Genomic DNA, 12,112 nt, shown 5'->3' with positions numbered 1-12,112 from the left:
TTACACTCAAATATTTTTATTCAATAACATTCTTTTTGCTTACTTTAGGTAGTTTCTACATGTTATGAAAATGCTAAAGCATTAAAACATGCCTTCTTTGCATATAGGAAGGCTCGCACTTAAAAGCAACATTATACTTATTGTGGAATACATTTACGCCTTGAACTAGCAAATTCCTTTTATGAAGTGTTACTCAGAAGTCCATTGTTCAAGTTAGCATTATGATACCCTAGTACTTTTAAAACCTTGACTTACTCTATATTCAGTAAGAAATTTCCAGGAGGCTGATGCAGACCACCATTCTTTTAAAGCAGTGCTACAAAAGTATTTGGTACAAGCACCATAGGTTTAGTTTTTACATCATATAACATGCTATGGAAAGGCTGTTCTCAAGTCTACAGTTTGCTTCTTCAGCTAGCAGGAAGTAACAAAATATAGCTGAAGTATTTTAATCAGAAGTGGGTGATATTGGTGGTAGTGGGATGGTTGGACCAGATGATCTTGGAGGTCTTTTCCAACCTTCATGATTCTATATATGCAGAACTCTTCACTTTTCCATAACGACAAACATGAAAGATTTAAGACTTGGTTTTGGATCAGTCTTTTCAAACTCCTACCCATATGATCAATTCTCAACTAAACCACCTACTTTCATCTACATAAAGTCTCAGCAAAATAAATAAAATTAAATTTGGATACTAAAAAATTACTTACGATCATTACTGTAGTCATCTACCAGTATGATTTCCTTAATTAGATGTGACGGGCTTTTTTTAAGGACACTGAAACAATGAAAAAAGCATTCAATACAAAGTGCTTTCATTTCCCATGATAATGTCATAAAAAACATTGCTTTATTATAAGCCATAGTTCAATCTGGCCCAGGATCCTATCTTCAACAACAGCTATTGGCTTATTAAGCAAAGAGTTTCTGAGAAAAAAGGCACATGTAGAATTGTTCTCACCCCCAACAGGAATTCCAGCTTCCAGAAATCAGTGGATTAGACAACTTGGAAAATGGAAGTTTTACAGGTATCTTTAGATCAAATACCCGCTGAGAATTTCTTAAGTTTTTCTTGAAATTATCTATACAGCCGACCTCCAAACATCATCTTGTAATTAGTTCCACACTTTCATGTATTTGTAATTAAGGGAAACATTTCTTGTTTAATTTCAGAATGTAAGAAATGGAGTCATCAACAAAATTAAGTCTCAGCTTTCCCCTCTGTAAATAGTACAGAAAAGTATACTGGATTGTTATATCCCTTCTTTATCATAAGGTAGTATCTGACACAAACTTCTTTTAGGGAAAATCGAAGTCTCTCTTAGGTAATACCTGACGACAGTTCGAAGCAAAGCAGATCTTGCTTCATTATGAAAGGTGATCACCACACTAGTGGCTGGCAAATCTATCCGCCATTGTTTCCGTTGACACCTGAAAGACATAATACCCTGTCATTTGAATGTAGTATTTACATTCCAGTCTTAGCAGACATCCTTCATGATGAAGCAGCTATCTACTAAACTAGCGTACACTCTCCATCTACCTAGGAAGTATCTTGTTTTCAGATCAACTCCTCTTCTGCCAATTTTGCTAGTTGTCTTTGTACACAACAGACCCAGTGAGTGCCAGATCTGGGTACGTTGACAAAAAAAGTCACTGTACTACAATTGCTGCAGTACACTGAGTACCTTTCATGCAACTGAGTATGAAACCAGAACACTGTTTCACATTATGACCACTTAATAAATCTAAGTAAACAAGCACATTAAAGGAACACGCAAGGGTTACTAGGCTACCGTACATGTCTCCTTTAGAACAGCGCTCAGCCACTTCACCGTTTATTTTCAAAGCTATTGTAGCATCCTTGTCTTGCTCATAGAAGTAACCATAGAAAAATGTTTTTAAGATTCCAACATGCAAGATTTGAAGAATAAAGCTAACAGTGACAATATTCAGCCAACTAAATGCAGAATGAAAACCTTACAAACCCTGAAGATGAAATAGTCCACCTATGCCAAGTCGCTTTTCAAGACCTCTATTAGCTCTTCATATCAAACTGTAGAATTCCGAAAAACTGCTTCTAAACAGCCTAGACAGTCTCAGCAATTAAGAAGTACTATTATTTAGCTATTTTAAAGTAAAATAGGCTTTTAGACACATCAGTACAATTAATAAAAGTTGCTTAAATAGAAATATTTCCTCATTTTTCTTCAATAAAACCTTGCAGCAGCTCTAAAGGAAATACTAATTTTAACAGAGTTGCCTTCAATTTTACTGAAAATAACGTGCCACCAAGTGTCACATGTGCTCAGATCTGGAATATATTCTTCTTTACATGGCTATTATTCTTGCTCTTCCCATTACACAGTTTCCACACAAACATTTCACACAAGTTCTTCAGCTTCTGCAGTGATTATCCTTGCCAAAATAGCTATCAGCCACCCTCTCCCAGTTTTGTGTCACCTGAAAACTTGCTGAGGATGTACTTTGCCCTCTCATCTGGGTCATTAATGGAGATATTAAGCAGTAGTGGACCTAGTAGTGACTCCTGCTCCTTATGTTGCTCACGCTCAGAAGTAGCTTCTATACTGCTTAGTCCACACTACGTGTTCAGTGATGCTACAAAACCACAGTAACATGCAGCAGGATTCTATGTTCTCCCAGAACCAGGTAAGATAAACAGTGTGGCTGGGAAAAGAGGAGAAACTATCCTTTTGTTTACATAAATGTGGTCTATTAGATGCAATACCATATTTAATAACTATCTGCCTTGTTCCTACAGCAAGAGGAAAACAGGTGAATCCTGGAACTCAAGTAGAAGAATGCGTCTCATCACTGAGCAGTTAATCCAGCATCTTTCCCAACCACACAATGATTCGATCCCCAGTATGAATTTTGATGCCATTAACTCAGGCCAATTTATATACTTGAAAAAACATCACAGCCACATGACCTTGAAGTAATCATTTTGGTGTTGATCACATGCTATTACTCTGTCCATGTTTCCCTTAAAAATGGGAAGAGGGTTCAGCAATCAGCCCAGCTTACTAGGAAAGACCTGCAAGTCAACTTCATGTAAAGAACTACACAACGTGTCTCCAGAGACTAGCAAGTACAGAAATAATGTCAGAGCTGTGCTGATTGAGGTGTCAATCACCAGAGTGAAGTTAAGATAAAACATGCTACAAATGTAGAAGCCGCAAAAAGCCATCAGGTAAACAAGAATAAAGAGACTGAAATGCAACACCAGCTTGGATACAGGACACGCACTGATTGAAGTCATGGAAACAGAAAAACTTGAACAAGATGTATTGTTCTTACCCTGCTGTTTAAGGATCACATCATAGTTTGCTGTTCCTGTCATTCTGAAAGCTAGAGAACTCCTGCATTTGGAAAATCACCTGCTGCTCAAAAGCCATAAACAAAAACTAATCCAAGACAAACATGGCTCAGTTTGACACTTACTGATCATGCCTTGTATCAGGAATGTTTCTGTCCATTCGAAGTTTGTCGCTTTCTACCTGATTGAACTTATTGCGGGCATATGGATCCTGACCAGATCGCACCATAGTAGCGCTAACATAAGCATCTTGATCAAAATCTTGCCACCGAACTTTTCCTACAATAGAAAAACACGAAAATATCTAAGTCAATCTTGGCAATTTAAAAGGCGAATTCAACAATCCATTTTGTTTGATTTTGCAATAAAATAATTAAGCCCCAATAGTATTTAACAGCATAGCATCACACTCACTTTTGCATATTAGATTTCTATAATAACCTACAAATTAATGCAATTGAACCACTTTACACCTTAGTTTACACTAGTCACCAGACCATGCTTTATCTTATTTACTGGTTGCTGTTTTTTGCCCCAACTACCATGATGATTTCCATTAAAAAACATTCCACATATCCACATGCTTTAAGATGGTAGATCTCTTTAAAGATCTAGATTTCAAAGACATTACTATTCAGTTTACTACTGTTGCATTTCATAAATAAAAATACAGACAAGCATAACCAAACTATTTGAGGACCAAGCCTTTCAGAAGTACAAGACTGCATTTTTCTTAAAAACTAGCATTTCATGTAGGCAGAACACTAGATCGCTCTCCAGTATGAGTTACATGACATAACTGCAACTTTCTTTATACTCAAAAAAGGATTCACAGATTAATTCTTCTTTAACAAAGAGTGTGTTATTATATAACTGGTTTTGGCACTTGGATTTGTATACCTAAAAATTGAAAGGCAGATTTAACGTCAATCCCCTAGAAACAAAGTTTCAGAATATTTACCATCTTCTTCAGCTTTAAAATAGTTCGATATCAAATGTATTTAAACTATTATTTCTTACCTCCAATTAAACATTTCCTTTTTTTGTATATTGACAGCCAAACTGATGTTACCTACTGTCAATTTACACCAAAGGTAAAAAAAGGAGCTTAAATTCTAATACAGTGCAAACACTTCTTACATAGATGCACACAATGATCTCCTCTGAGCATGTTGTGCATAAAAAAAGATACAAAGCAAAAGCTGTCTTTTGGGGTTACTATTTATTACAGATGAAAGGGGTCATTGTTTTCACAGGTAACACACAAAGTTTTTGAGGTACTTCAAGTTCAGTAGGTGGCAGATTGCAGAGATGTCACTCCTTTCAAGCTCAGCTTTTAAACAAGGAGTACAGTTCAGGCATATCCTGAAGTACACTGATAATGCACAGACAGAATACCATTGCAACAGCTGTGAGAGTCAGAGGTTACTCAGGTGTTTCAAGGTTCGCCTTTGTTCTTTCTCTCAACTTGTGAATAATGGAAACTAAGGTAGATAAGGTAGACCTCGTTCAAAGCTTTCCACCGTAAACTGTGCTCTACCTATTGTATGTTAACTTCTGCTAGAAGGTTCTGATATTGAAAGAACCCTTTCCTTCATTTAATACAGTAATCACCTGTTGTTTACTTAGACAAATACCACCAAGCTGATTGAAAATGCTCTATAGTTTCAGGACCACCTGAGGAGCTAATCGACAATAGCAACATGAACACAAGGTGTGATTTGGCTATCAGATAGTAGCAGAAGGTTGTAACACAAGGTAGTCACTGCTTTTCTGGTCTACAAAAAACATTTAATGCATTACTATATTTTACAATATATTTATTATAATCTATACTTGAAGTGCTTTTATATACATTTAGATAGGAGCTTTCGAAAAGCACTCCAAGCATTCAAAAGGACTCTAATACAACGTTGAATGCTTCTCTGGGGTACACTCATAGGATCCTACTTAATTTCTTCTGGGGAGTTAGCTGGCTCTGTATTTTCCTGAAATTCAGCAACTTTGCCAGGTGAAATGAATATGCAAAAATATAAATGTTATTTGAAACCTAAATTAAGCAGGTTGGTAACTTCAAACTCAAGCATGCTGCTGTTTTTTTTTTTTTTTTTTTAAGGCAACCTATACTGACACCTAACATGACAATAAATCAAGAGTAAGGGAACTGCAGGGTTTGTCACCAACATCAAACAGAACCAAAAACCACTGCAATGGCTAAGAAACTGGAACCAGGGGATGCTACAGCAGTAAACTCGTTTTTGACAAGTGTTTATTTTACAGATGCAGAGGTTAGATGTTCTTCAGTGTTTGTTGTTGTTGTTAATTAGGTTTGATTGTTCTGAGGTGGATGAGCTGAGCAGAGCCAAGATAAAAAAAATAAGTGAAACCCAGCAAAGCTGCTTTTTTTTGTCCACAGACAGAAGCAGGTATTTCTCAAACCTAAAGTCTTGGAGAAGGCAATCAATGAAAATAATGCAATTCTCTGCAATTATTTTTAATAAGCTGGTCAGTTTTAAACATGAAGCACTTTTTTTTTTACACTAACTGTAATTAGCTGCATTTAAAAGAAAATAGTACTAGTTTTGTGGATTTTATTGTATTATTTCCATCCAAGTAGAGCTTGATAAAAATCATTCAAGATGTATCACCTATTATTCCCTAGGACTTTAAAATCAGCAAATGCAAAGCTAGTGCAGAAAACATAACAAATTTGAGGAAAAATAAAGGAGACTGTGTCATAGCAGTAGATTTACTGAAAAACAGCGCCAGCCCATAGAATATAAAAACAAATGAAATTGGCTTCAGAAGGCAGGAAGGATGCAAAGCTTGGCTCTGGCTCCAGCAGAGGTCCTGTCAACTGTGTGGAATATGAATCAGATCTATTAGGGAAAAGTCAGATAACAGTAAAAGCAGGTTGAAGTCAGAAGAGAAAAAAAGCACAACAGAAATCTGCATGAGACCAAGCAGCAGGCACCAAGGAGTAGGACTAGATAGATACAAAATTCCACAAATAGCTTGCGCTCCCTCTCACTGACTCAGAGGAGCTTAAAAGCAGTAGGATACTCAATATAAATATGATTATTTTGACTTTCAGACATTCAGAGATTCCAGATCTTTGTTAACTAAACAGAAGGAGCTTGTTGAATAACTGCTGAAACTCTTATTATTACTTGTTCAAGGTTGAAAAACATCCATCTAAAAAGAATTGGCTATATAGTTCTGCTTTAGTTATCCACAGAGACAGTTCAGGGTCAGTCTTTCTTGCTACAAAAGCTGACAATACCATTTTTACAAATCAAGAAATAAAATTTTGCAACATATAAAAAAAAGTCATCAAATGACAAAGGATAGATATACTCTGATGTACAGAAGGTAGAAGAACAGCAGTTAAATCTTTATAGTAAGCCATTTCAAAGATAAAGATAAATAATTCCTTACTTTCTAGAAATTCTGAAAGATACCGGACTGCATAATGGTGAAACCTAAACCACAGGTCTCCTAACCTCAATGGAAAAGAAAGATTTGAACCAAGCCTCTTCAAAAGTTTGTTCATTTTGCCTTAAAACACCCCACAAAATATCTGCAGAAGTATGAATTCCAAGTTCCACTGCCATATGAATTCAAAAGTTTGCCTATGCAGATTGGAAATAATCAAAACAGTGGTTTAAGAGTGCAAAGTTCTGTGTAGCCTTTGATGTTTGCCTAGAGACTCTCATGCTACTTTGCAGTAATGATTCTCTTGCCTGTTAAATCAAGTCATAAGAGACTACTGATCAATGGATTAAATGAGAGGAGTCCTGACCTGTTCTACTTTACACTCAATTTTACTTCTAACCTTCCAGCTTCTGATCTCTCTCCCTTTTGACCTATGACACTTCCCACCTCTTTTAATACTCACGGCTACTTTGGGCAACATAGAAAGTCTTTGAAGACACGTGTAAGGGTTTGGTTCTGAATACATAAATATTGAAGTAGAAATAAAGATACTTCCTTCCAGAAACAACTTTCCTTCTCAGCTGGAAGGTGTGAGATTGGCCAACCTGTAAACCCAGTATTAGGGAAAATATTTAATAAATTTGCAGAGAGTTCTGTTAAGGAAAAAAATAATTGGGATGATCCATCAGAAACCAAGTTATATTAGTCAGTTCTTTTTTTTTTAATGGATTTATTTCTCAGTTCATACATAAAGTTTTTTTTTGTTTTGTTGTTTGTTTTTTTTTTTTACGAAAAGCATACATACATAACTAGAATCTTGTTTCCCCCCCACCAGAAAGCATCTAAGACAAAGTAAGCCAAATGCTACAGGAAAAAAAAAGCCATGAAATTTAAACAGCTTATACTGTATCAGAACTTTAAGACTGTAAAACAAAAAACTCATGTTTATGGGGATGGAAGTTTCAGCTGCTTAAAGTAAAGCTTACTTTGGTTAGTTCTTTCCTCAAAATCTCATGCCACTTCAAATGTTTGGCTTACAAATTTGTTTCCTAGCCCAACATAAGGATTAACTGCAGAAGATTAAAACGTTGTAAAGCCATCTGATCGTAAATTGCCCTCTCTGTATGGTAACTTTTTTGAATACAGTATAAAATTTTCAAATCCATTTCAATATTTCTGCACTCCTTCGTATGTCAATTCTAGCCACCCGTTAAATCTCATTGATGTGGAGCAGTTAAGCTGCAAAAGAAGTTTTATGGGAGCAGTCACACAAAATGAAGACTCCCTAACATTTAACCGTCCCAGCTCATCTCCATTTCATTCAAATAACACAAAAAACATGTTGTTCTGTTTATTTGCCAACATTCAACAAATACTGAGCAAGCATGAGGAAAAAATAAGGTACACCATCAGCACACTTAAAAAAAATCAACCTGCCACGAATGCTAGACAAAGCTACAAAAAAGCCTGAAACTTGGCTGAACCTTCAGTCAGAAGTACAGTTTCAAGGTGACTTGTCTGTTACCTGCCAGCATTCTCCACAGAGAAATGGACTACTTTTGTACCACAGGCTTTTACAGCAGCTCAAACCTATTGCAAGGCAATATAAACGTACTAGCAAAGAGTAAATTTCTTTCTATGACTTAAAGCCCAAAGGAGCAGTGAAGCAGGCAAGATAAGGAAGCTGAAGCTTTAAGAACAGAGATACATACTGCTAAAGTAATCCTATCATTTCCAAACTACAAAGAATGATTGAAATCAAAAGAACTGCTTAGCTACTTGAAAGCCATAAAGCAATGTTCTGTGCCCACGGATCTTTCATTACGAACTTTACTGCGATACCTGGAGGTAATGTCTCCACGCTTTGTGCCTTGTCTTCCCCATCACTGACACGCACATCTTTCCTTTTGGGGTCAACGTCATTTGGGTCCTCCTGAAAAAAAAAGCACATTCTTTAAAAAAATATCCTTAGTATAATTTTGTGTTTTCAACACAAACAGCAATGACAGTCTCTGGATTTTAAGTTTATGATGTGGTTCAACAGAGCTAACTGTGCATTTTGGAAGAGAAAAGACAGTTATTTCCTCTGCTACTTTAAAAATGGTAGAAATAGGCAAAAAGTTTAAGATGGGATTTTGCATTTAATTTATGCAACAATTCTTACTTGATAAAGAAAAACTAGTATTTAAGAAGGAAATGTACCAGGAAAAATAGAATTAAAAAAGTTTTGATGAGTAATACTCAAATGAGCAAGGCAGGCAAAAATTAAGACCTGAAGAAAGCCTTCTTCCAGTAAGGAATAACCCAAATATGAAAGTTACCTGAAAAAAGTCAGTTTACCTAGCAGTTATAACTAGAGTGGCAGCTTTCTGATTGAATAAAAACCTTCCAAAATATTTGCACGTTGCAGTTTTCATGTGTTGGTTTCAGTGTAGCTTATTCAAGGCAACTCTGATGGATTTGTTATTCCAGTAATATTGGTAATAGCCATTTAGAGAGGGTTGAGAAAAAGCATTAATAAGTTTCTTCTCTCCTACCCGCTCTCCAGGATCCAACATTTATTCTCAATCTGTAAGTCTCATTTTCCTTTCAACAGGAAAAAACCCACGCTCTTGTATTCTCATTACCACAAAAATACAAGATGTCAAGAAATTTGGATTCATATCATATTATGCACTTGGATGAAGTTGAGAAGAGGGTAACTTTTTTTAAAAAAGATAATTAGCAATAGTATGCTGATTTGCACACTACGCTTCGCCAACTGTTTTCAGTGCCAGCAGCTTTTGCTGCTCTTGGACATGTGTCAAAGGAAATTCTGTTGCCCTTTCTACATCTGCCTTGAAGAAGTCCCAGTTCTAAGATGGTTCCATTGGCACAACCCCTCTAAAGGCAACATCTTCGCTATGAATAGAGTCATGTAAGAAGATACAATACTACGCCTATGGTAATCAATTAAGTGCACCTAGAAACAGAGCAGGACAGTTTGTAGCCATCTGCCCAAGCCTCCAGAACAAGGTGACGGTACACAAATTGTCTATTGCAAATGGTCTCTGCCACCACAACTCCTAAGCCACATCCAACAATTCTTTAGAATAACAAGTAGTTGGAACTGGCCAAATTCATGTTGGAGAACATTTAAGCCATAAATCATAGCATTTCCACAGGCACATCTGAATTTTTCCATCCAGCTGAAGTTACTACTTAGATTAAGTATGCACCACTGGATATTTGCGTTTCCGTATTTTAGAAATATGATGCCTTACATTCAAAACTCAATACTGATGTTTTGTTACTGGTCATCATTTTTAGAGAAGCAGCCATATAAACACTAATTCAGTTAAAAATGAAATCCTACCAATGCACATTTTTCATAGAATCATGCATTCGGGATATCAGAGAGGGAATATGCCCAGGTGCTTATACTATATCCCATCATGTAGTCCATGTTTCAGGCTATTGGGCCTTGTGGAGGTCAATACACTTGCTTTTTTTTTCTTTTAATTAAGTTAAGACAATAAGAAAACACATTTCAAGAGAATTATCACAGCATGTTGATGAGGGAAATTATCTTTCACTGTCCTCTAAGCCCCACCAACACACTGAAACAAAAGCTTTCTGTGGTTCTGGAAAGCTTTATTTTACTTGCTATTTGGCTCGGTACACCATTTTAAAGGTAGCAATGCTATGGAAGCAGTTAATTCATTAACTGCAAGTATCAACTGCACTTAAAACAATTCTCAATATAATAAGGTCAAATTTTGCCAATTTCTACCAAGCTCTTCACTGTCCCAAATTATTGGGAAGCATCCAAAATTATGTAAATTGAAAAATAAATGCAAAACATCCATTAAGCAACCAAAAAAATGGAGGTATTTTTCCTGAAATTAAAGAAAAGGCACCGAGTGCTTCCTCATTCTCTTTTCTTCCACCCCCACCCACTTTAAGTCTTTAGGGGAAATCTCTGCCTTCCTTGTATGCTTAACATGCCATTAAGCACGATTAGTTATCAAGTTTTTTCACCTTGTTTGGTGTTTCCTCCCCCCAGAGTTAAACACAAACTACAAAAGGCAAATGTTAAATTTAGAAAAGCTGAATGCAGTTTTGAATTCTTTTAAGTCTGAGGCTTCTACATAACTATTCAGCTACAATCTGCAGAATTTCTTAGGCGAGACCCATTGCCAACAGAAGTTCCTAACACAGACTGCTGGATCTTCAGCCTCCCTATCAAACAGAACAGGTCCAAGAGAGTATGGGATATTAATCTCTAATCTCTGCGCCCTAGATTAGTGTTTTGTGGTATTTTTCTTCTCCAAAAGAAATCTATTTTAATGATGCTCTATTACTTTCACCCAGTAAAGCATTTGGAAAGTATATGTAGACATCCAATGTCTTTTAAGGGAAAAGATACCTTGTCCTTTAGAGAGAACTCAAAATGCACAAAAGGAAAAGAAAGCAGACGTTAAAGGCATAGATATAAATACACCAGACCAACCAGTTTCTTTGCTTCTCTAACTGTAAATTGCTTCAGCATGTTAATTTGGTGCAGCACACAAATAAAACATATGGTCAAATGACTTTCCTATGTTGTCATCATCACAGGAGTTGCTTTTTCAGCTTGCTTAGAGTGAAACAAAATACCGATTTCTAACGTAATCTTCAGAAGTCACTTGCATTTGATGAGTAATCTTCTTGATAGAAGAAAACAATGCTTGCACTGACAGCATTCATTCATACACAAAACTAAGCTTAAGGCAAGATTAAAAGCAACTGAAACTGCTCAATGGGAGGCACAGTTCTAATCAGGAGTGTGAGAAGGGGATTTAACGAGAAAATAGAAAAAGGCTAATACTAAAATATTGCTAATGCTGTTAGTATTTAATACTTTAAAATACTATTTTCCTGACATACTAAGAAAAAAAGCTGACAACATCAGGCTTTAATCTAAAGCCATTTTTGTTTGCTGGAAATACATTCGGACAAGAATTTTGAGCTTATTGAAAAAACAAAGGGGTAGCTATCCAAACAGCATAGATGCTAATCAAACATTAGATGCATGTGGGGCACCACTACAGTAATATCTTTGTGGTCCTCATTTGTGATGTTACTTTCTCAGGCCAGGACTCACACAGCAACATCAAGATCGGTGCACTCCATTGATACTGCAGGTGTCAGGGATTTGGCATACGTTGGTTTTATACATCATGTCACAGTTTCCCATTATTCTTGATTCAGGACCAGATGGGCTATGAAAAGAAAAAATTGCAAGCTTTCAACTCCGTTCAGTGGGAGATCTTACCCCGGTATGTACCAAATAAACCTAACTGAAATGCAAT

At 36.3% G+C, this 12,112-nt stretch overlaps 1 protein-coding gene across 1 annotated transcript in view; it reads right to left on the bottom strand.

Annotated features, from left to right (window-relative positions):
- The window catches only part of GALNT2 (polypeptide N-acetylgalactosaminyltransferase 2), a 93,105-nt gene that overhangs the window by 33,670 nt on the left and 47,323 nt on the right, over positions 1 to 12,112 (bottom strand). Inside the window, exons 2-5 of the mRNA XM_048047232.2 lie at positions 8,622 to 8,712; positions 3,470 to 3,623; positions 1,337 to 1,435; positions 715 to 782 (exon numbers count right to left, since the gene is read on the bottom strand). Of these exons, the coding sequence (XP_047903189.1) occupies positions 715 to 782; positions 1,337 to 1,435; positions 3,470 to 3,623; positions 8,622 to 8,712 (412 nt within the window). The remainder of the gene's footprint in view (positions 1 to 714; positions 783 to 1,336; positions 1,436 to 3,469; positions 3,624 to 8,621; positions 8,713 to 12,112) is intronic.

Source organism: Anser cygnoides, chromosome 3 (genome assembly GCF_040182565.1).
Source record: "Anser cygnoides isolate HZ-2024a breed goose chromosome 3, Taihu_goose_T2T_genome, whole genome shotgun sequence".
Classification (NCBI taxonomy): domain Eukaryota; kingdom Metazoa; phylum Chordata; class Aves; order Anseriformes; family Anatidae; genus Anser; species Anser cygnoides.
This window is presented reverse-complemented; position numbering and strand designations above follow the sequence as displayed.